The sequence below is a fragment of the Ursus arctos genome, unplaced genomic scaffold, assembly GCF_023065955.2.
Source record: "Ursus arctos isolate Adak ecotype North America unplaced genomic scaffold, UrsArc2.0 scaffold_8, whole genome shotgun sequence".
NCBI lineage: Eukaryota > Metazoa > Chordata > Mammalia > Carnivora > Ursidae > Ursus > Ursus arctos.
Genome location: NW_026623100.1, coordinates 63,554,727 through 63,579,315, shown reverse-complemented (window position 1 = coordinate 63,579,315; position 24,589 = coordinate 63,554,727). Strand labels below are relative to the sequence as shown.

The following is a 24,589-nucleotide window of genomic DNA, read 5'->3' as shown; positions in this document are numbered from 1 at the left end:
TGAGACTGATATTATCTTAATAACAAAAATAAGACAAAGGTATCACAAGGAAATAAAACTACAGACCAGTATCTCTTTTGAATATACGTGCAGAAGTCCTCAACAAAATACCAGCAAGCAAAGTACAGCAACATAAAAAAAGGATTATACCCCATGACCAAGTGGGATTTATCCCGGGAATGCAAGGTTAGTTTCAAATAAAAAAATTAATATAATACACTACATCAAAAGCATAAAGGACAAAAACTACACGATCATCGCAATTGATGAGAAAAAGTATTTTACAAAAACTTATACCCTCTCATGATAAAAATATTGTACACACTAAGAATAGAAGGAAATTTCCTCAATTTGATAAAGGACATCTGCAAAAGCCCACAGTTAACAGCATACGTAATGAGGAAAGGCAAGATGTTTTCCTGCTGAGATCAAGATGTATACTCTTGCCACTTTTTTTCAACATTATGCTGGAGGTTCTAGTCAGGACAATTAAGCAAGAAAATGAAAGAGAATGTATCAAGATTAGAAATGGAGTAAAGCTATCTGTATCTGCAGGTGATATAGTCTTACATATAGGACCCCAAGGAATCGTCTAAAAATTATTAGAACTAAAGAGTTCAGCAAGATTGCAGGGAACAACATCAATATGCAAAAATTAATTGTATGTCTACACATTAGCAATTAACAATCTAAAAATGAAATTAAAACATTCCATTTACAATAACATCAAAAAAAATACTTAGGAATAAGTTTAACAAGCAAAGTGTATCTTTTAGATTTAAAGATTACTTTAGACTTTAAAGATTACAAAACATTGCTGAAAGAAGCTTAATCAGACCTAAATAAATGGAAAGACATTCCATGTTCATGAATCATAAGGTTTAATATTGATAAAATGGCAACATCCCCCAAATTAATCTACAGATTCAATACAATCTCTATCAAAATTCCAGCTGGCTTCTTTGCACATATTGACAAGCCGACTCTAAAATTCATATGGAAATGTGAGAGACTCAGAATAGGTAAGATAATCTTGAAAAAGAACAAATTGAGTGGACTCATACTCTCTGATTTCAAAACTTATAAAGCTCCAATAATCCAGACAATGTGGTGCTAGCATAAGGATAGGCATATAGATCAATGAAATCGAATTGAGAGTCCATCTAAACCCTCGTACTCATGGTTAACTCATTTTCAACATGAGTGCCAAAACTAACGGGGAAAGAAGTCTTCAATAAATGGTGCTGGGATAATTATATGGCCATAGGCAAAAGGATGAAGTTGGATTCCTACCTTGTACCATATACAAAATTAACTCAAAATGGATCAGAGGCTTAAATGTAAGAGCTAAAATTCACCCTTAGAAGAAAATATTGGAGCAAATCTTCATGACCTTGGGCTAAACAAAGCCTTCTTAGATATAACACCGAAAGCACAAGTGACAAAAGGAAAAATAGATTGGACAAAATTAAACACTTTTGAGCTTCAAAGGATACCATCAAGAAAGTAAAAAGAAAACCCAAAGAGTGAAAGAAAATGTTTGCAAATCAATTCTGACAAGAAACTTGTATCTAGAAAATACGAAGAACTCTTATAACTCAGTAATGAGACAATTCAATTTGGGCCAATTAAAAATGGGCAAAGACTCTGAATAGACATTTCTCCAAAGAAGGTATACACGTGGCCAACAAGCACATGAGAAAATGCTCGACGTGAGTAACCATCAGTGCAAACCAAACCGTAATGAGATACCATCTCACGTCCACTAGCATGGTTCTTTTAAAAAATGAAAGTTGGTGAGGATGTGCGAACGTTAAAACCCCGCTACGCTCCTGATGGGAAGGTAAATTGGCACAGCTCCTTTGGGGAAAGGTCTGTAAGTTTTTCAAAAGGTTAAACAGAGTTGCCATACGATCCAACATTTCCAGTCTTAGATATACACCCAAGAGAGATTCGCACAAAAACGTGTACAAAAGCGTTCACAGCAGCACTATTCATATTAGCCACAAAAAAGTGGGAACAATCCAAATCCTTCAAATGGCGAATGGGTAAATGTGGTACACACGTGCGACGGGATGTCATTTGGCAAAGAAAGGCAAGAAGTGCGATCTCTGCTGTAACGTGGATGGACACTGAAAGCATTATGTTGAGTGAAGGAAGCCAGCCACAAAAGACATGTTGCATGATTGCATTTATATGAAATGTCTAGAATAAGCAAGAGAGAAGGTAGGTTAGTGGTCACCATGGGATTGGAGGGAAGGGGGAGGGACTGCTCCTGGGCACAGGGTTTCTCTTTGGGGGGATGAAAATGTTCTAAAGTTGATTCTGGTGATGGTTGCCCAACTCTGTGAACATGCTCAGAGCTATTGAACTGCACTTTAAATTGTGAATTTTATGGTATGTGAATTATATCTCAAAAACCTATTGTATGCTTAGAAAACGAAAAGAGGGTCCCTGAGTGGTTCAGTCAGTTGAGCGTCTGCCTTCAGCTCAAGTCATGATCCCAGGGTCCTGGGATCGAGCCCTGAATCAGGCTCTGTGCTCAGTGGGGAGCCTGCTTCTCCCTCTCCCCCTGCTTGTGCTTGCTTGCTCGCTCTCTCTCAAATAAATACATGAAATCTATATAAAAAGAAGAAAAAGAAAACAGAAAAATGCATGAGAGAAGCACCAAACCCAGACTCATGCTTATTCAACAATAATTTGTTAAGCACCTGTGTGCGCTGTCCATGTGGTTTCTTCCCATGCAGGGTAAGGTGAAGAGCTTTAAGGGTGAGGGTTCCTTTTCCCTGACATGCACTGGCACTTATCAAAGGAATTTGAAGGTTGTTTTGGGATAATGATTAAGTGTTCTCTTCTTTGTATTTCCAGACATCCTCCGGGAATTCAACCCTTCCCTGAGGGGATTCTCTGTGGGCACTGGAAAAGAAAACAGTCCTGGAGCCTTCCTAAATCAGGCTGTGGCAGGAGCCCGAGCCCAGTGAGCAGGGGAGCCTGGGGGGTGACCACACAGATCCTCTGGGGACCTAATTAGGGGCTTGGCCTGGACTGGGGTGTATGGCTGAAGGCTGGGGGTGAGGGGCTTGGTCAGAGGAAGAGGTCTGGGGGTCAAAGACTGGACTGGGGGAGCTTTCCTGGGTGTCCCTCACTGTGGGACCCAAAAACCTACTAGCCCACCCCCAACCCCACCCCAGGAACTCGTCACACTTTACTCTGATGCCAGATATAGGCTTGGAGCAAATCCCTTTGCTCACGTCCACAGAAGACGGTGGTAAGAGGGCTTACTCTGAGTTCTGTTTTTTATGACTCCATTAATGCTCCATCTTCCATGTCCTGTTCTCCCTCCGTTCCTGGGGGGACATGCTTTCTAGGCAGTCTTCGCGGGCTCTACACTTTGCCTCCTTCCTGGGTGATTGAAAGAGCACTCGTGGGAGGGAGGCCGTGTGTCTGAGTCCTGGCACACACATCCCACCCCACCCCCGCCTCCCTAAGCCTTAGCCTCCCAGGCGGGGCTGGCGGTGAGCCTCTCCCCTGGGCTGGTTATGAGGCTCGATGCCACGTTGATGGTGAAAGTTCTGGGAGGCTATAAGTCACACACACATATTGGGTCAGGATGGTGGTCCCAGCAGCAATGCAGCAGGGCTACGGCACCTGCCCGGGTGAACTGTTGGGGAGCAAGTGGACCGTCGTATCGTGGTCCATGCACACTGAATGGCAGATTCCCGAGAACAGGGTAGGCTTTTGTGGGTCCTGCGCCTCCCTTTCTGTCCGTGATCCCCAAGCCTGGGGTGCTTCCTCGGACTTGCTACCTGATCAGAGAAAAGTGAATACCACACCGAATCTAGGGAAAACATGGAAAGATCCTCTCTGCTTCTTAATCCTATTTTTCTTCCAGGATAATCACAAACTTCTTTACCATGTAGTTCCTAGGGATTCTGTGTTTGCTTCCCAGATTCCCTGACATCATTTGGCCAGCCCTCAACACCATTCCAAATCGACAAGCCATCTGAGTAACTCTCATTTATTTAGGACAGGAGTCTTCCAAATCAGAGATTTTGCAAAACCTAATCTGTTTTATAATAAATTCTGCGGCTTTGTTTTCCTTTTGGTGGGAGAAGGGCAAAAGACTACCAATTGACTGCCTAAAAAATTTGGCATTAATATTACCAGAGTTTTGCTTTTTTACAAGCATATGTCAGCTAGTGGTATCCAGAGAGGCATTTGAGAGCATGCTTAGGTCAGGGAGGCATCTGAGAAGGAAACCTTGGTGGAGAACATAAAGTTCATGATTCATATGACCCTGGATTTCTCCCCTGCTTTCCTCAAGGCCATGGGGCCCTTTTGTATAAGTAATCCATCTGTCCAAGCACATTCTGAGTCACAGGGAGGAGTTAGTGGTTATTACTCCCATATTACAGATGAAGAAACTGTAGCACAAAGAGGCTAAGTGGCCAACAAATGTGTCATCTCGACCACGTGGCCTGTCGACCTTGTGCCCAGCAGGCCCCAGCCCAGGTCTGGTAATAACCCATCATACAGTGTCCAACAGCACAGGTACCTTCCCGCTTACTAGCTCCGTGTTCTGTGCAGTCCCTGTTAGCAGGTCAGACACCCAGGTTTCCTTAACAGTGATATCGAGGCTCAGAGAGGTCAAGCAATCATCAAACTCTGGTCCTCAGAGTAGGTGCCTGATGGCTTCTACTGATGAGGAAACCGAGATGCAAGTTGGTTGCGGGGCTTACCCCAAATCCCCAGGGTGTCTGACACGTACCTAGTCCCCTGTGACTAAGACCAGGCCGGCGGGGCTAATAGTGAAGACGTGACAACCACTGTTTCCTGCTGGGATGGGGCCAGAGACCGGGGATGATGGTAGTGGTGATGGGAGACGTAATGCAGTGGATTATTTCCAGTATGGATGCTTACCACGTGCTGCTCTAAGTTCTTTATTTAATCCATCCGACAACTCTGTGAAGAAGGTGTGCTTCCCATCCCCGTCTTACACAGGACCAAACTGAGGGTTTGCAAGGTTAAGCACTTTGTCAAGCTCTCCCGGCTGGTCAGTGGTGGGACCGGGATTCAGTCCGGTGCTGCCTGGCTCCGAGAGGGGCTCCTATCCCATGAGGCCGCTTTGCTCATCTCAGTACTGCTCCTAAGGACCCTTGAAGATAGGGGGGTTTACCTCCACGTTGCAGTCTTTTGGGACAGTGAGCTTAAGTTACATTCCCACAGTTAGCAGGAGGCAACTACATGTCACACCTGGGTGTGTCTGACTCAAGCACATCACCTTGAGGGTGAGGGTACCGTGGAGGCGAAGCTCACGGCACCCACAGAATCAGGCTCATACCAAGCCATGCGTGACATGAAATGCACATGCAGCCTTCTGTTTGCCCCAGATGAGCTTGGCTTGGAAGAGAAACATGCCACTAAGTCACGCCCTCATATGTGGAGTGCTCTGCCCTTCCCGAAGCAAGGTCACAGTCCCCCCGCCCCCCAGCCCTCTACCTCCAGAGGGAACTGAATGGGGAAGGTGATCTGGGACAAGAGCATGCCCTTCAGTCCAACTATCCCGCTGCGTGTTCGATTCCTTCTGTCTCCTCAAAGTCCCCTCCCTGCCCCAGCTTCACGGTCCCTGCTCCTCACATGACTTCTGTCCGTGTGTGCCCGCAGGGATTTACCTGTTCAGGCCAGGAGGCTGGTGGACCTGATGAAGAATGACACGGTAATTCTGGGGGAAGAGCCACCTGGGACCGCTTGAGCTAGCATTCCCCGGAAGAGGGAGTGAGCCGGAGTGGAGACAGAGGGTCAAGGTCAGGACCACATGGAAGTCCAGAGTATCCACCTTTAAAAATCACAAGTGATCTAGCACCTACAACGGGTGACCTATGACCTCAGGACCCCAGAACCACAGAACAGAAAATAGTAATGTTCACTGAACCCTCTGGTATGTGAGGACCCATCCCTGCCAGTGTTCGGCACTTTGTCTTCTTGACTTGACTCTGGAGCAAGGCACTTACTTGTTTGTTTCCTATTCATTTCAGAGCATAAATTTTCAGGAAGATTGGAAGATAATAACCCTGTTCATAGGAGGCAATGATCTGTGTGATTTCTGCAGGGACCCGGTGAGTTTCCAGGCCCTTAACTCAAGACTCCCCCAGGGGGAGATTTTCACACCAGATGGCTGGAGCAAGTGGAGCGGGGTTGGGACTTGGAGCTTGTAGCCTGGGCTTAACCCTGAGACCAAGAGTGCATTCACCTCCAGGGAGAGATTCAACGGAACTTGTTATGAAATTGGTCTTGATTAGGTTTCATAACAAGGGAGTCTGATCATATCATTCTAGAAACCAAGATAACATTCCAAGGATCTAGAAAACTCAGGCGTATCTTCATATAAATCATTATAGGTCAGCTCCTTTTTCCAGCATCGAATGGCCTTACCGCCTTTATTTTCAAGGGAAAAGTTGATTTCCTAATGAAGCATTTAGGCATGGTTCAGAGCCAAGTCATTCCAAGCTGATGGGAACCCCAAGAGCCAGGCTGCTGCCCTGTGGGTGTGGTGCTTCTTCCTGGAACCTCAGAATCTCTGAGCTGGAAGAAACCCCACAAACCCTATTAACCACTCTCCCACCTGCGTCAGGAATGCCTTCCACAGAACCTAGCAACTTTTTGGTAGTGTTTGTGTTAAGCCCAAATTGGCCTTCTTATAACTTCCACCTTTTCTTGCCTATGCTGGGCATGCCCGCACCTCTTCTACGCTCAATTCAGCTGACTTTAAAAATAATAGGTTTTTTTTTTAATTATTTTATAGGCAATACACACTGGAAACACATCAAAGCACAAAGAAAAAAAACATTTTCTGTAATTACAATATCCAGAAATGCCAGTGCTACCATTTTGTTAAATGTGTCTCTGGCATTTTTCTGTGAAAATGGAGAAATTGTTATTTGCTAAAAATAGCATCATTCTAGAAATATTGGTGATCTGCTTTCTTTTCAGTAGCAATCCATTGGGAAGATACTCCTATGCCAGTAGTCTTCCATAAAATAATTCTTAATGACTGTATGAGAAGCCCATAACCTATGTTGGCTGTACTTTACTTAACTGTCGCCAATTACTACATACTTAGCTTCTATTGCTTCTAATTATGCCTGTTAAAAATAACACCAGGAGAAACATCCATCTTTATGTGCATCCATAATTGTTTCCTGATATATATTCTAAGCTGTAAGACTTTATGGCAAGAAGATATGTACATTTCCCCTACTGTTTTATCACGAAATTTTCCAAACCTACTGAGAAATGGAAAGGATAGTGTAGTAAATGCCCATATACCCACCGCCGAGGTTTTACAGTTGTTACTATGTTGCCATATTAATTTAACATGCATTTACGCACCCATCTTATTCTGGGGGGAACTCTGCACATTTTCAGGGCTTTGGATACAGATTGCCAAATTGCTTCCAGAATGTTGGTATCAGTATGTCTACTTCCTCACGTTCCATCTGTCGATGTATGTTATTTGTTCTAATAGCTGCTAATCTAATACATGAGAAAAGTGTATCTTGTTTTCAAAATTTGCATTTATTTGATTAGTAGGGAGGAATAAACCTGTATTTTGCTTGTTTAATGCTCATTTGAATTCCTCCTGATAAATTCTATATGATGCCTATTGGCTATGTTCTCTTAAGGTATTTATCCCTCTCTTATTGATTTCTAAAAACCCCTTATGTTAAGTATACTAACGCTTTACCAAATATGTTGCCTATTTGGGGTCTTCCATTTAATTTTGTTTATAGTGTTTTCTGATAATCAGAAGGTTTTTAATGTCCAGTATCATTTGCGGGGCGTGTATTACATGCCGGGCACTGCACTAGGAGCTAAGCATCGCGGCTCTGTCCTCAAGGAACTCCCAGTCAGGGAGGGAGGCACAGATGACTCACCATAACATGATAAGGACAACATCGTGGCCCCAGAGTACAAATCGCCATGGGAATTTGTGTTTTGTCCAGGGCGGAGAGTCAGGGTGTACACAGAGCAGGAGACCTTCCGGCTAGGGCTGGAAAATGACATTTGTCAGGCAGAAAGAGGATCAGCAGAGCAAAATTAAGGAAGTGGGGAGTCTTGCTGAGCCATGGGAGCTTCTGCCCCGAGGGGCAACCCTGCCCCCCAGACTCATCACCGCGTGAAAGTCACCAGGGTCTGGGGTTTCCAGGCTGTGATGTGACAGGCTCACAGTGGGCCTGGGGCTGTCAGCGAGGCAGGCAGGGCAGCTGGACCATGGCCCCTGCCCCACTTCTTGCTAGTTCTGATTCATTTGGTAGAGCAGGGCTCTGGGTTAGATTTCAGCCAGGGAAAGGGCTCCACTTGAAAAAAAAAAAAAATTAAAAACCACCAAGTATGGAGATCAGAAGAAATAATAATTAGAATGTGTTTATGATTGGGGGAGGGGATTCATAGGACCCCCTTCCCCTACGATTGTCTCCTTAAGTGATTTGATGGGGTGACAGGTCCCCGGGCACTTGAGGCTCTAAGGCAGAAGAGCCGGGTCACAGGACCGGAGACTATTCAAACTGCAGGAGACCTTAGAGGTCCCATGCTCCAACACCCCATTCTAGAGGAACCCAGAGATGTGATATGCTTTAGCTAAGGCCCTGCATCTAGTTAATGCAAAGAGAATCCAGAGCTTTCCATAACTCCATGCAGGAAAAAAAGGTTTCCCTGGAGGTCACAGCCATGACCAGCCATTAAGGACAGTGGGGTTGGTCCGGAGGCTGGGGGCCCCGTTGTGTTTTAATGTCACCCATTCTGGCCAGTGCACAAGAAGGAGGGGACCCAAGACATAAAGTGAGCCTGATCCACAGAGAGCTTGGGTGGTGGATGGTGTCAGAACTTCCCTCTTCCCGCAGGCCCTCTATTCTCCCCAGAACTTCGTGGACAACATCGGGAAGGCTCTGGACATCCTCCATGCTGAGGTGTGTAGTCTGGGCTGTGGGGCCTCTGAGCAGCTCAACCAGAGGTCCTTCTTGGGCCTCAGAACTGGCCTGGAGGGGCCTCTGACTTCCTGCCTGCCTTTCCCTGGAAGGCAGCGCTGACCATGCTGTTGTCCTGGTCCCAGAAGCCAGAACACATAGGTGTCAGTGGGAGGGGGGAGGGAGAGGCAGGGCAGGAGGGACGAAGGAAGTGGATGGGGCATGAAAGACCACAGACCTGGTATCCGGCAGGAGGGGCTGGCCCCAGACCCAGATGAGAGACTGGGGCCGCCATCCTGAATCCTCTTGGGGACTGGTCTTACCTTTGCTCAGGTTCCTCGGGCATTTGTGAACCTGGTAAAGGCCCTGGAGATCATCAGCCTGAGGGAGCTGTACCAGGAGAAGAAAGTCAGCTGCCCAAGGCTGATCCTCAGGTGAGAAGGAAGCTTTTCCTCCTGTTCCCTAAAGCGCCAGGGGACCCTTAGCAGAAAGTAACTCTGATTCGTTAGAAAGTCCAAGAGCAGATGTGTGAGGAGGGCTAAGACCAGCCCATTTTCTAACCTGACAGGCCTGATGGGTTTTTGTGATCCCAGCATGGGCCTCAACTACCCTGAGAGTCTGCGTCGCAGCCCGACCATGCTCCTGGTTGTCCTGGCAGCTCAGGACACCCTTCAGTCCTCCCGGGAGGGAAGAGTAAAGCGTGAGGAATGGAGTGGACCTATGTGGGCCGGGCTCACGGGCCACCACTAGGTGTATCCAGAGCTTCCCCGCCCCTAGAGGCCCATCTCCAGGACAGAGGGAGCCTCTATCTGGTGTGGGTGTCCGGGCCTGGGCACTCACAACTGTAGGGCTACGGTCACTTGCTGGAGAAGAGGGTGGTCAGATGAGAATCAGGGAACAGTCTTGCCCGAGCACAGAGAGCCCTGGTCCTGGGAAGGCCCTTGAAAGGCCTTCTTCATCCCCATCTCCAGAGCCAAACAAAGGTGGCTCCCTCTCTGACATGTCACATCTCCATGATCTCCAGGATTAAGACCTCCTTCTAACCTGGGCATGAACATTCCTGCAAAGACCTCCTCTGAACCCTGAGCCCTGGTCCCGATGGCTGCACCCCTCCCTCCCTCATCTTCCTCCCCAGCTCTGGAGCCCATGACGCCCCCCCCCCCCCCAGACAGCCCCGAGCATAGCACGTGGTGATGACTCACGGGCCTCCCCCCCACAGCCCTGCCCTCTGCATGAGTCAGTGCTCGCACAGCGCGGTGGCTGTTTTGCTGAGTGAGCGAATGAAGAATTCACAGGCGCCAGGTTCGCTCTTGCAAATCAAGGGGCACCTTGGCTGCTAGCCTGAAGCTGCTTGCCAGACCTCGCCCGGGGGCCCAGATGGCACAGGTCCCCCCGGGGAAGGCCTGGGGGCACTGGCCGCGAGGGGATGGCTGCCACATGACACACGCCTATTAACGCAGCTGGTGTCAGGCGTGCTGTATTTCCAGCTGCTGACTCATCCCCGGGCTCCCACTTTCTCCAGTCACTGGGCCACATGGGGGGTTCGGTGTACTCGTTTCAGAGCAGCTTACCCAAAATTCTCTCGCTACCCATCGCTGCAGGGTTTTTAGACAGTTAAGGCTCACGGTTCGGAGCAGGCATCTGCAGGTCCCTTCTCAGCTCTGAAACTGTCAGGTGAGGCAGACTCGGGGTCACCTTGTCCTGCTGCCTCCCTGCTGTTCTCTGAGTGGTTGTGCTTTCCTGGGAGGCGCCAGCCTACTCTGAGTCGTCCACCCTCTCATCCCCTCAGCCCCTGGAAAAAAGCCCAGATGGGCAAGACGGCCAACCAGAGCAGAAGCACAGGCAGGACAGAAGCAGTTTAGCTAGGGATTCGGAGTCAGGTTCAGAGCAGACAGATTTGCGTTCAAGTCCTGGTTCCCACACGTAGTCTCCATGTGACCTTGAGCAAGTACTTACCCACACTGAGCCTCCATTTTCTCATCCATTGAATGGGGACGATAGTACAGCTTCTTGAATTGCTTAGGGGATTAAATGGGTTAATACCCATAAAGCTCTTGGCACCGTGAGCTTTAGGATTCATGAGCCCTTATTATGAGTGGTGCTGTCACTGTTACTATTGAAAAGTAAGTGTGCCTTACCTCTGCGGCACGGTCTGTCCTCAGACAGTCATAAGGTAACCCGGCTCCCTAAGTCACTCCTGCAGATGTCAGAAGCAACTTCCATTTGCATGTGAAAATGCGGCTCTGGGGAACTTTCTCCAGCTTCATCTGATGCAGTGGGCAGGTTAACCAGCTGGGGCCTCCATTAGCACAGACTTCCGACACCTCCAAGTCAAATAGATTCTAAATCTCGAGTCAATGTCATGCATTCGGATGGTGAGGCATCTCTCTGGTTTGGTCTGCAGCAACCTGTGCCCCTGTGTCCTAAAGGTTGATGATAACTCAGCAGAGCTTGCCTCCCTCATCGAAGTGAATAAGAAATACCAGGTAAGCCGGGAAAGGGCTCTAAGACCACACAGGAACTGCTGTGTGGTCGGATTGCTCTGGTTAGCAAATGAGGTCATGCTTACGTTATCAGGACCCCAGCTGTCCGGTGTGAGGGTGTGAGGTTACCATTGACCAAGCTGCAGACTTAAAAACACTCTGCAAGGCCACAGGGACTGTGATTCGGTTTATTTGCATCAAGCTATAGAGCCAAGTCACTGAACACACTTCACCAAATCTCAGTTCCTGGCCTTACACACACACACAAAGAATTTCCATTTGTCCATGGAGAGTGTGTGAGTTTCTGATTCCTGGCTGGGGAACCCTTTCCACCTAAGACAGTCTAGAGGATTCAGTGAGATAACATGCATTTCCTCTGCCCTCCTCTCCTGGGGAAGCAGCTGTTTTGGGGGAGCACAGGGAGAAAGAGAGTCAGCAGGTGATCTCCAGACATCCTGTGGGATATTCATTTTAGGCCTTTTCCCATCCAATCTTTGACCAGAGCTGCTGGCTCCCTTGACGATCTTGAGTTTCCCCCAGAATAATCATCCAATCACTCAAGAGGACAATGGTAGCCTTCCAGCCCTTCTAGAATAGGCTGCAAACAGCTCCCAGGGTGGAGCCGTCCTTCAAATGCTTGGACTCCATGGAGCAGAACCATTTCCCTGCTTTGAGGCAACCATGCCTGTCAGGACTCTGAGGGCTCAGGGGAACAAGCTTCTATCTGTCGTCTTCTGGGTGACTCTCCAGCTGCACTTCCTTCTGCTGTGGGCAGGCCCCTCTGCCTCTGGCGAGCAAGTCCATGGCTTGCACTAGGAGAAGCAAGGCAGCCAAGGTTATGGCCATCCGAGCACACCTGTTCCAGGAAGACCAGGTTCTTGGGCGCAAGCAATGCTGGCTCCTTTAAGCACTTGTGTTATTTCAGCAGACTGTCTGGAAAAGGTAAAAAGCTAGGATCTGAGGCTGGGCTACCAGAAATCACAGCATCATGAAATCCTAGGGGCCAAGCCATAAGGATCAAAATCAGGCCAAAGAACTCATTCAGTGGAGACACTGTGGACACCACTGTCACTGCTGCTTCTAGGGACCGAACGCAGCTGCCACCCTCAGCAGAACGGATTCTGTGCTGTCCATCTTCCCGGCGCTGGCGGGCCGCCGGGCATGTGCCTGAGCCCGAGCGTGAGGGTCTCTGGGAAAGCCCGCATTTGTCTTTCTCACCTTGTACAGTGGGAGGCAGGCTGCTCTTAATACAGTGGAGGTTTTCCAGAATAGGAAGCAGGTTCAGATGCTGTTCCCAGGTGCAATCTTGGTCACCGCTGAGATCCAGGAGAAGTTCACGGTCAGCCCCAGGAGGCCATCATGCCTGCTGTCAGAATCTTCTTCCTACTCTCTGCAAAAGCTATGGCTTCCATCGCTCTCCATGGAGGTGATCATTGCTATTAATGACCACCATGTGCCAGGCATTCTAGATACTATTTCTTTCATTTCTCGAGAGGTATGTGGTTCCACTGTGAAGCCATTGTGGCTGATCCGCAGAGTAACCAGTAGCATTGGAAGGGGTTTTAGGGATGGTCTGGGCCTGGCCCAACATCCTCCATCTACAGATGAGGAACTAGAGGTCCAGAGAGGGAAAGCATCTTGCCGAAAGTCACACAGCTACTTAGTGGCATTGCACTCTCTTTCTGGCTGGCCCTGGGAAAAGTACATTGACGCCTTCTGTAATGACCCCACTGATGTTCCTGACTTCCTTCTCCAGCCAGGGTCCTGGCCCCGAATGATAGAAATCTGGTAAGCAGTGAAATGGCAGAGGCTGATAGAACCTGGAGCCAGAATTGGGATCACTGGTCCTCCTGGAGCCGAGCCCAAGTGGGAGCTATGAAAGCAACCGCTCTGTTACCCTCCTGGACAGCCCTGAGAGTCTCAAAGGAGTGTGCATACACGGGAGCATCCATACACACACACACCATGCACACACACACACACACACCATGCACACATGATATAAACGGGCATTAAATATCATTGCTGATTCACCTTTGATTTTCTGAACAAATGTAGGGCAGAAATAAATGAAACGTAAGGATTACTCAAAAAAAGTCATTAAATCGAATTCATGCCATCCCCCACCCCCACCCTCTGCTCCAGTCTTTCATCAGAAGCTTTCAAAGGAGATCAAGCTGATGATTTTAGGTTTTTCCTTGCCTTTCCCTCCCCCCACCCCGCAGCCTAGGTCAAATACGTGCAATCGCAGCAGGGGTTGGGGGCAGGGGTTGAGGTAAAGGCTGATTTACAAAGTAACTAGCTGGTTCCCGGTCAGTTGAGATTTTGTTCCAGATCGATTTCGCCCCAGGGGCAGATTCTGTTTAATTCTATGGCAGAGAAAGAGATGGCACAAAGCCCAAGCAGATGCAGGGAGCCCCCTGCCCCCTATCCCCTGACCCCTGCCCCCTTTGCCTCCTGCAGGAGAGGACTCACCAGCTGGTTGAGAGCGGTCGGTACGACACAAGGGAGGATTTTACGGTGGTGGTGCAGCCATTCTTCGAAAAAGTGGACATGCCAAAGACGTCGGTAGGGAAAGCATGCGCGGTGGATAAAGGGGAGCCACGGAGTGCGCAGTGGGTTCGGACGCCCCTCTAACACGGCCCCTCCTTGTGCCCTGTGAGCAGGAGGGACTGCCCGACAGCTCATTCTTTGCTCCCGACTGTTTCCACTTCAGCAGCAAAGCTCACGCCCACGCGGCCAGCGCCCTCTGGAACAACATGGTAAGATGGCCCAGGCGGGGAAGCCTCTTCTCCCTCTGCAGGAGAAAGCCTCTGGCAAGCTTTTGAGGGAGTTCAGAGGCCCATCACTCAGGCTGTGTGATCCCCCGCCCCACAGCGGTGACAAACCCCGTTGCCCGTGGCCCTCCCTCCCTTCCGCAGCCCTGCCGCCTGACCTTTGCATTCTTGCCACCTCTTTCCACGTCTTGCTTTAGCTGGAACCTGTCGGCCAGAAGACAACACAGCACAAGTTTGAACAGGAGATCAGTATCACCTGTCCGAACCAGGTAGCGTGAGAAGCGCGTCCTTGTCAACACGTCTATGCATCTGAAGCATCTTGGCCGGGATTGTAGCGTCTCTCAGGTTTCTCAGCTTGTGTCGCCCCCAGTGCCCACCCCCAGCCTACACTTCAGGTGATCGTCCACAGAGTCCCATCTGGTTGGACTGTAAGGGGTGACAGCCCCCTGTGGCCAGGGGTCCCTAGTGTCCCTTTGTCTCGCCATGTCCCAGGGAGCCCCAGCACGAGTCTGCTCTGCACACAGCCGGGGAGAGGAACATGGCAGCCCCATCCAGCTCTCATGTTGGAGGCTAGGGGGCAGTGGAGAGCGTCAAGGCCAGGATGGGGCAGAAGGATACCCTGTCTCCGTTTAGCCACTGCCTCCATGGCAGGATAGAAAGAGCGAGGACCCAAGACCTAGACTAATATCTGCTAGGGCAATGGGGCGGAGGGTGCTGGTCAAATGGAGGTGGAGCTAGAAAAGCAGACATTTCCTGGGAAGGCAAAGCAGAACCAGACTCCCGCATTCACTCACAAATGGCCAGAGAGATACTTGGACCTCTGCCGCCGTTCCCTCACCTCTACGAATTCCTCCGTATTCCCAGAGGGGCCCCAGGTCTAAACTGGGAACCTCTGAGCTGGGGTTACATGGAGCAGGACCTCAAAGCACCTGACTTTCTTGCCCAGGCAGGGTGGGAGTGGCCTGGCAAGGGGTGGCAAGGGGGCTGGGGAGTAGGGAACACGCACTTAGGGAAGCAGAAGGTGGTGCTCTGCTGGGAGGGGCAGGGGCAGGAAGGAGAGGGAATGCCGCTACCCCTGGCAGCTGGGTGGGAGGCGGAGAGCAGACTTGCTCGCCTGGGAGCCACTGCGGGGTTTATTCTAATTGTTCCTACCAGTTCGAGTTGCCGAGAAGGCCCAGTGCATCCTGGGAGGGAGCCCACAGCAGTCAGCCTGGCAGGGAGGGGCTTGGGAATGTGGGCAGGGGAGGCTGAAAGTGTTGTGCAGGAAGCCAGCGGAATTTGCTGGAGTTGTTCACCGCCCTCTTCTCACAGTTCTGGCCGTTTCTGAGCACCTACAAGAACGGAGTGCAGGTATGAGCTTGTTTCTTCTTTGTGGCCCTGCAGCCAGCACGGTGGGCAGCCCCTGAGCGGGGACTGGCCCCACAAGGTGGGGTGGAGGGGGGATGTGGGCAAGGGTCCTGCTGGGCAGCCAAGGGGGATTAAGACTCTTCTGTAAGGCCCACCCACTTGCACCTTTGGACGGGGTGGTGGGCAAAATAAGCCACGCTGCTAACAGCCCGGGTGGGACCAGCCAGTAAACCTCTTCAAAGACCCAGGTGAATATAGTTTTCCTCCTCATAAAGCTGCAGCAGAAGCAGAGGTGGCCGGGGGTGGGGTGGGGTCATTGTGTTGGTGCTGATTCCCGCACCAGATTGGGTGGAGGGGTCTGAACTAGGTTAGCAGATCCCAGCCTGGGATCACCTAGAGAGCCTTCTACAAGCCCCCGTCCAGGTCCCTCCCCAGGGTGCAACCCAGGAATCCATCTGTGTTTGATAAAGCTCTGCCAGTGAGTCTGATGCCCAACCAGCCTCTCTGGTCCCTTTCAACTCTGAGATTCTACGATTCATTCTATGCCTTTAGAGTCATGGGAGCCAGCTGCCATGCAGGGACAGAGCTCCTTCTGCCTCGACCCCCACCTCAGGTAAGCCTGTTATGATATACCAGAACCCAGGGCCCCACCACAAGGACTCAGAGGCCCATGAGTGGTCCGAAAGGACTTGGCATATATAACTAAACGACACCGTTAGGGCTAGTGCTTGCTTCCTGTCTGGGTGGTTGCCTGGGACAGGTCTGCTTTGTCCCCCTCTGTCCTATAGTGATGTCTTTACCCCACAGGACCCAAGGTGGCCAGGCCAGGAACTGTTTGCTGCCCTCTCAATTCAGCCTGTCAGTTGGGGACCCCCAGAAGCTCCCCCTTAATGGCCCAGCCCAGCAGTGTGAGGCCCAGAGCTGGGGGTGGGGTGCCCAGGGGACCCCCAGGGGCTCCATCTTAATGGCCCAGCCCAGCAGCGTGAGGCCAGAGCTGGGGGTGGGGTGCCCAGGGAGTCCCAAGAGCGAGCCAGCTCTGCGGGGTGTCCTGCGGCCCCAGGCTCTGCTGCTGTGGTAGGGTCAAAAAGTTCCTTGGCGTCTTCAAAAGAGATTTGGGACAGGGCAAGGCCTGACATGACTAGTTCTCAGATTCCTGTTGGAAATCCAGAACGCAAGTCTAAATGAGCTGGGCCTCAGACCCCATACCTCATCTCAGATGGTCCACGCCCAGGCGGCCCAGCCCTCGGGTCACAGCTGGCCTCCCACATGACCACTGGCGCTGACGTGGTCGATTCCACTCTGCCCTCCCTACCGTCCGTCCATCCATCCCCTCCCCTTCCTCTCCCTCATCACCTGTCTGCCCACAGGCCCAGGGTTGGTTTGTTGGGTTTTTACGGGGAAACCCGTCATAGGACCTCTGCCTCCGTGGCCCAAACACACGGAGGTCGCGCCTCTGGTCCTGCTTCAGGTCGGAAGCACTAGACCTGACTACAGGTTCCTGCTCCCCGACTCAAGTGTGTCCACTTGTCTTTCCAGTGCACACCCTGCGACCGGCAGATATCCAAGTCGTGGCTGCGCTGGGGGATTCTCTGACCGTAAGCACGCTTGGGCCCCAAGTTGGGTGGGGGACGGTGTACCAGTTCGAGGGCCTGCACCCCGACCTCTGCCTTCCCCTGCCCCTCAGGCCTGCCTCTGTCCATCCCAGAGCGTGGCGATGGTTCGATTTTGCAGTCGCTTTCTCAATCAGGTGTGCCAAGGGAACTCTTTCTCTGGAGCGAACTGAATTGTCTCAGATAGTGGAGGTTTGGAACACCTCACAATGATTTGTTTAACAATTGCAAAAAAGATGTCATTTCAACACAAAATAATCTTCTAAACCTACCTGTGTGGGTTCTCTTTTCCCTTTGGATTATGCTTTAGGGGTAGCTCAGACCGTCACATATATTCTGTCTTTGCACCTGCGTGGAAAGCGACAGACTCCACAATTGTGGCTAAGCTCTGCTCCGAAGTTCCAAGAAACAGGGCTCCGACCCTCCCAGATGACCACTTTCTGGCAGCACTTCTGCGGCCATAAGATTGCCTTACAGAATGCCCCAGAGGGGAAGAGAAGAAATGCGAAGTTCATGAGAAGCCTGCCCGCTGCGTCCACTCTAATCTAAGGCTCCTTCTTCGTGCTCATAAGAGAATTTCGGAGCATGATGCTGGTAGTAATGATATGGTAGTGTCTCACATGTGCAAAGCACTTTGGAGTCTTCAATGCTGTTTTTACAGCCATGATCCAATTTGGTCATCAGAACAATCCTAGAGATCAGCAGATAACGTCCTCAGTTCAGTAAGGAGGCTGCTGAGATTCAGGGAAGGCATAGAGCTGGAAAGGAATGTGGCAGAACGCAAACCGAGTCTCTGACTCCCAATCCAGGGTCTGCTCACGCCTCATGATGAGTGTGTTGGGAAGTGCCCGCATCCCTTTCCTCTGACTAATTCATTTTCCTATGGATTTTGGTGTGTTTTCAAAGGCCGGCAATGGAATTGGCTCCAAACCAGATGACCTTTCTGATGTCACCACTCAGTACCGGGGGCTGTCATACAGGTAATGTTAACCCTTTGTCCCCTCCGGCCCCATGCTCACCCCCAGAAATTGGGTGAAGGAGTTGTCTCTTGTAAATGCATAAATACTGCAGAGCAAGGACCAGGTCCGGAAGGGGCTTTCAGAAGGAAAACAGGTGTATTTCTGCAAAATGGGACCATATGGTGAGTGGAGAGGATATTTTATTGTTGATAACTTTTTTTTTTTTTAATTGTGCAGAAAAAGAAAACCAGGGTTCTTGTCAGACTCCCGGGTCAGAAAATCCAACAAGAAACACGCCCGAAAAGCACCAAAACTCTGACTCTTCACCCTGCCTGTTTACATGTCTGTGCGCACGTGGAGATCCCCGTCTGTTTGCTGTCTATATGTATTCATGTCGTTCTGTACTCACACCTCTGCCTTGACATATATGTCCACGTCTGTCCAGAAAACTCTGAAATGCAACACACCACTTCAGGAGGAAAGGACTAAGACAGACTCACCAATGTTTCTCTTAATCCCAGAATCCTTTCTTTGTTCACAAAACCTATCAGTATCCCTGGGCAATGTCCGTGTAGTAGGCTGACCTGAGAAAAGCAATTTTCTGGAGCCATTAAAGCTTCTGGTTTGGAAACAATAGGCAGTATGGTTCCAGGTAAATGAAGAATGTAATTTGAGCCTCTTCCTCCACAGAGATGAAGTGGAGAGAGGGGGGCCTCATAGAGTCAGACAGGGAAGATGACCCAGAATTCTTGGGAGGTGGGTTGCCGTGAGCGGGACCTGCAAGTCGAGACTTGGCCATGGCTATTTCCAAAGCCCTTGACCTGAGAGAACCATATGGCAGGGACAGGTGCCGGCTTTGGCTACCTTAACGGTGTGGCAGGCCCAGAGCTCTTTGGAGCATTGCTTTTTCTTCAGTTGGAATAAGTTTGCTTATTTGGTATCAAAGGACCAAAATAAAATTTGCTTACAAAAAAAAATGCTTTTTAAAAAATTAATTAGGTGTTCAATCTCACTGAAACTCCTTCCACAAATGTCGTTGAGCATTCACTCTGTAATTCTCTGCGCACTGTGGGTAACAACACGTGAACAAAACCCAACCTCTGCGCTCATGGTTTAATAGAAATTACATTAATCGGAAGGATCTCACACTAACTAGCTATTTCATACAGGTCTCTCTTACATAGCTCTAATCAAAATGAAGGCTTAAATATTTTTGTCTGTGCGTATTTATTTGTGTAATTCTCTTTCTCCTAGAAACGTTCACTCCGTGGTTTCTGTAGCCTGTTGGTCCTGATCAGCTATGGCACTTGTTTTAGAGCAAAGATACTTTTAGACAAGAAATTACAATAGGAAGTACTCGATGGCGTGTGTAGGTATATCTCCGTGCTTGGGTTTATGTTTATTGAAGAAGAAAAGGAGGCAGAGTTAGAACACAGTGACTGGAGAAGGTATATGGATCTCTAAGTCCCTTTCTAGTGTAAAGTGTTCTGAGTAAATGGTTTTAGTTGAAAGAGAGAAGGATCAAGGTAGCAGCCAAACCCGTTAGCTTCATGCACAGTTGGGATAGAATCAGAAGCTCGAGCAAAGGTCCAGCCACTGGCCAAGTTAGGTTCCGTGTCAGATGGGAGACAGGAGAAAGATACCTGAGTGAGGTAGAGGCTGGGGCTCACCCGGCTTCTTTCTCTCCATCACCTGGGGCTGCCGAGCCTCTGACTTGACTCCCCTCATATGAAGTAGTCTTCTTCATCCCAAGCCACTCCCTGAATGAAGAACAGCCATGACTTTGATGCCCAGACTGTCCTTTGGAAGTCTGTACTGCTGGGCTGGACGCTAACACTGTGTTCTCAGAATCTATTGGCCTGGAACGATATGCTGGCATGGAGGAGGGAAGTGCAGGGGGAAAAACCCAAGACAGTAAATACAGTGAATTTGAACATTGGACTTTGTTAAAAGAGAAATACTTCTCTCCTGGACTCCCACATGTATTCAATTTTAATGCACGAAAGGAAATGTAATTTTGAGTGCGTCTTGAGGTTAGATTGAACACCATGAAACTACATTCAAGTAGATAAAGTCAGACTGGGCTTTGGAAGGCAGTGAGAGGCCATCCCCTGAACCTCCCAGTGGAATTTACCTCCCCACTGGGTAGAGAAGAGCTAATCGATGTTCCAAAGGCTTGCAGCTCCAGCTGGTTTTTAGTTACCTTTCAAAAGTTAATTAACCCCTATGCACCTCAACTTCCTCCTCTGTAAAATGGGGATAGTCGCATCTGTATCAGGAGCTGGTTTTGTTGGGAGTAGAGAATCTAGTGCTTGCTGGGCACGTGGTGTAAGTGCTTGCCTTCCTGATTTGGTGGAGAAAAGAAACAGCTCTTTTCTGCCTTCAAATCCTGGTTTTTGGGGGGAACCAACCCTTTGGGGAATTCAGACTTTCTCTGAGTTTCTTCAACACAAAGAGCCCAATGGGTCTGGCACATCTTACGGGTGCCAGTGGCGTGAGCACTAAGAAACGTGGGGCGTGCTTTCATAAAGCCGAAGTATTTATTCACTCTCTCTCACCTGTTTGTTCACTCCCTACAGTTCCGGAGGGGACGGCTCCCTGGAGACCGTGACCACCTTACCGAGTAAGTAACCACCAGGGGCTGGAGTCTGTTCACTGGGTCCACCTGACCCCTGGCTTCCTGAGAATTCCCCTCAGCTCAGAAAGGAGGAAGTCATCTTTGCTTATTGCCATTGAGTGGGAGGAGAGGCCCATGGGCAGGTAGCTGAAGGGGGTGTCATAAATACTCTATTTGGAGCCCTGAGCCTGGGTTCAAGCCCTGGCTCTTCTCTGTGCTTGCCACGTGACCTAGAGCAAATCACCCAAGATTCTGAGTCTCAGGTTTTTTCAACTGGCCCAGAGGTACAGAGACCATCCAGCGAGATAGTGAACATGCCCTGCCCTGGGAGGGAGGGAGGAAGGGAGGAAGCGGCGGGGGGGGGGGGGGGGGGGGGGGAAGGTAGGAAAGAAGGAAGGGGAGGGAAGGAAGGGGGAGGGGCGGGGCTCTTGCTGCCTTGGCCCACCCTGTCATCAGGTCATTTCCACTCAGAGAGCCCCAATTCCTGCCAGGCATACCCTCCCCCACCCTGCCTGGCTGCATGAAGTTGGTAACAAAACCCACTCTGGGGAGCCTAGAACTGAGAAGACACCCTGCCCCTCCCCCTTAAGTTCTGTGTGTCCCCTTCACCCCCTTCTCTTTCAGATATCCTTCGCAAGTTTAACGGAAACCTCACAGGCTACGCGGTGGGCACGGGTGATGCCAGTGACACAAATGCGTTCTTCAATCAGGCTGTTCCTGGAGCAAAGGCTGAGTACGGCGTTTGGGGAGGAGGGCCTGTGGGGGGGAGAGTGGGAGGCATGTAGTCCCCTTTAAGATTGTAATCCTGACCTCCGTGTGCAAAGGAGACATTGCTCCATTTGCAGCCATGACCTGAGAGGTCTTCAGCCACTCTCTTCCCTGGCCGCCGCTGTGACTGAGGCTGCAGCAGGGAGGCCAGAGAGGCTGGGGCTGGGACAGGAGCCATGGCCCTAGAGGCTGAACTCCTGACCTTGCTTCTTGGGTGGCACGGTTTAATCATGCAACTAACTGACTAACCTTATCCAAGTTTTAACACTCACCGTGGCGTAACGGTGCTAGAGAGATTTGCTTTCTCCAAAGTCTCACAAGTGGCAGCTCCCCGAAAAGATCAGGGAGTGCCAAGAAATGAATGGACAAGCCGGAATCTCTAGTCTTGGAGGCTTCCGGGGCAACACGTCATGGCCTGTCCCTAGCCTGCTCTGGAGCTAGTAGGAAATGCAGTTGAGAAGCCAGAGACAGCTGAAGCAGGACTGCTCAGCCCCGCAGAGTGATCTCAGGAGGCCCCTCGCCCTGCTCCTAGTGGCCCCAGCAGCCCGGGCTTCCTTGGTCCTGCCCTGGCCATCGGGGCCTCCAACACCTTGTCACCTTCCAGCTCGGGCCCACACCCTTCTAGCTGATGGGCACGGACTTCAAACCTGCTCATCCATCCTGGGAAGACCCTTCTTGGTAGCAGAAACATCTGGGGACAGATGGGCCCACCAGCAGGTCCTAGGAAATCACCACGCTGTGGACCCATCTCACCCAGACCTGTAATGGGGGCCCGAACTACTGGGGAGCTCAGGATGCTTGAAATCTAGTCTTTCCATGAATTATAGACCCAGGCATGTATACAGCATATATTTATTCCCCCACCTCTTTCTAAAAGAAGCCTCTGGCTCAGTTTACTGAAGAAATAATGCAAGTAACACATACGTAAGTGAGAAAAATCACAGCCACTGGTGGCTGGGGGGAGGGGGGTGGGGAAGAAGCGACTGGGTCAAGATGAGCATTTTTGCAGTTCTTATGCCTGAACGTCAAACTCTCAGCTTCCTGGCAGCCTGGGGGAAAAGGGGAAGCATGCTAAAACCTTCACAGATCTAATTTCATATCTATACCAGCCTTTCAAAGGAGACAAATGGTTTCCTAGCATGGAATCCTAAAAGACACATTGCGTGTGGAGTCCTAGAAAGGAGACCGTGAGTAACAAATACAGTTGACAGTACCCTCGACTGCAGCTTTAGGACAAACAGACAATTGGCTTTTCAAAGGGTTGTTCGTTGGAATAACTCTCCAGAACAGGCAAGTAGCTCCTTGTCCGTGAGCCTCAGGGTCTCTGGCAGTTCAGGCAATGGGGATAATGCCATGGAAACGTCCAGTGCAGGCCCCTTTAGGAGGAAAACTCCAGGCACTATTCCCCCATAGGACTGATTTCCTCTCCTCAGGGAACTTATGAGCCAAGTCCAGACTCTGGTGCAGAGGATGAAAGTCGACCCCGTGAGTCGGATTTACAGTTACTTTTAAACACAAATTTTCTAACCCACTGACGTCCCCAGATGGAATGGTCTGCCATGGAAACAGTGAGCCACGGTCCTATAGAGGCATTTAAGCAGTGGTAGGACGGCCAGTGTCCAAGGCTCTGGAGGAGATGATGTCCATGGCGGCAGGGGATGGGTGGGTTGGCTGTCACCGATCCCAGTGATCTTGAATGTCCCTCCTGATGCTAAGGTTCTGTGGTCCATAAATAAGCTTCTAAAATTCTTTTAGCTCTGAGATTCAGATTCTATTATCTTGAGTGGGCAAGGAAGTCTTAGAGGGTTGAATGGATTTCTTAGAGCTGTGGCCTTGTTTGTTTGTGGGAAATCATCGAGCACTTTCCTCCTCCCGTGTAGAGACTGAATTTCCACGAGGACTGGAAGACGATCACAGTGCTGATCGGAGGCAGTGATTTGTGTGACTACTGCACGGATTCGGTACGGGGCGGGGGGCAGCCAGGCCTACTCATTGCTCCCGACATTGACCGGGAGGCCTTGGAAGTCCTCTTTGAGAACAGTCCCTAGAACCAACCCTAGGATTGTCCAGCTACACCTGCCTGTGGGAGCCTCCTCTTACCCTCAGGTTTCTGCCCACCCACCTCCATGTCCCAGGTGGTGTGAGGTAGCAGGTGCCGGATATGGCGCTTCTGCTCGCTTCTTACAATCCCTGAGAACTCAGGAAGTGGAGAAGGAGGACCCGCACATTCAGCTCCGAAATGAAAGCTCTGGCTGAAGGTTCCAGGCTTCGGGCTGGCCCATCTCTGATAATAGCAAGTAATCGACTTCAGAGTCTGACATGATGACCTGGTCACAGCCAGAAACCAGAGGGAGAAGAAGTCCTGGGGGTGGAGCCAGAGGGGGGCCTTCAGCTGCCCCACTGCCGCGTCTCCCGAACCAGCTCCCCCTCTCCCTCCTGTGTCTTCCCAGAATCTGTATTCTGCAGCCAACTTTTTTGACCATCTCCGCAACGCCTTGGATGTCCTGCACAGAGAGGTGGGTGGAGGCTCTGACAAACCGGACACGGCTCAAGCATGGGGGGGGGTTGGGGAAAAGAAGGCGAGATACCCCCTCCCCCGAAGGAGACAGCCAAGGGTGTGGGCGCCTTCCCTTTCCAGAGTTTGGGGCCTACCCCTGAGGAAACCTATCCCATTTGGAATCAGCACAGAAGGATCTCAGGCTTGATGAAGAGAAGGCAGCTGGTGTGCTCACTGCCCCCCCCCCACCACCTGAGGCCACAGCAGGGTGGCTCCCAGGCAAGGCCCTGCCCGCAGAGCCATAGGCTGTCTCTAGATCAACCCCCCCTCTGGTCCTTCTCCCAAGAGCTTGCTGTCTTTCCACCCCCTGACAGAGACAAGCTGGCCCAGCTACCCAGGGCGAGCCCTCCAACTACTGCATGCTTCTCTGGGTGGCCGCATCCCCAGACCTGCGCAGCAGAGCTGGTCCACCTTGGGCCAGAGGGAGGTGGCAAATAGGGCACCCAGCTCAGCAGATTTGAAGCTCAGTAACTGATGGCTGAGCGGAGCTGAACTGTCGGCATTTAGA

General features: G+C 50.4%; 1 protein-coding gene across 1 annotated transcript in view; it reads left to right on the top strand.

The window, feature by feature from the left end:
• The window catches only part of PLB1 (phospholipase B1), an 88,381-nt gene that overhangs the window by 29,815 nt on the left and 33,977 nt on the right, over positions 1–24,589 (top strand). Inside the window, exons 15-32 of the mRNA XM_044389961.3 lie at positions 2,869–2,977; positions 5,665–5,716; positions 6,036–6,116; positions 8,901–8,966; positions 9,297–9,397; positions 11,368–11,449; positions 13,910–14,014; positions 14,113–14,208; positions 14,421–14,492; positions 15,535–15,573; positions 16,123–16,183; positions 17,107–17,165; positions 18,087–18,160; positions 20,719–20,762; positions 21,381–21,489; positions 22,958–23,009; positions 23,405–23,485; positions 23,975–24,040. Of these exons, the coding sequence (XP_044245896.3) occupies positions 2,869–2,977; positions 5,665–5,716; positions 6,036–6,116; positions 8,901–8,966; positions 9,297–9,397; positions 11,368–11,449; positions 13,910–14,014; positions 14,113–14,208; positions 14,421–14,492; positions 15,535–15,573; positions 16,123–16,183; positions 17,107–17,165; positions 18,087–18,160; positions 20,719–20,762; positions 21,381–21,489; positions 22,958–23,009; positions 23,405–23,485; positions 23,975–24,040 (1,349 nt within the window). The remainder of the gene's footprint in view (positions 1–2,868; positions 2,978–5,664; positions 5,717–6,035; positions 6,117–8,900; positions 8,967–9,296; positions 9,398–11,367; positions 11,450–13,909; positions 14,015–14,112; positions 14,209–14,420; positions 14,493–15,534; positions 15,574–16,122; positions 16,184–17,106; positions 17,166–18,086; positions 18,161–20,718; positions 20,763–21,380; positions 21,490–22,957; positions 23,010–23,404; positions 23,486–23,974; positions 24,041–24,589) is intronic.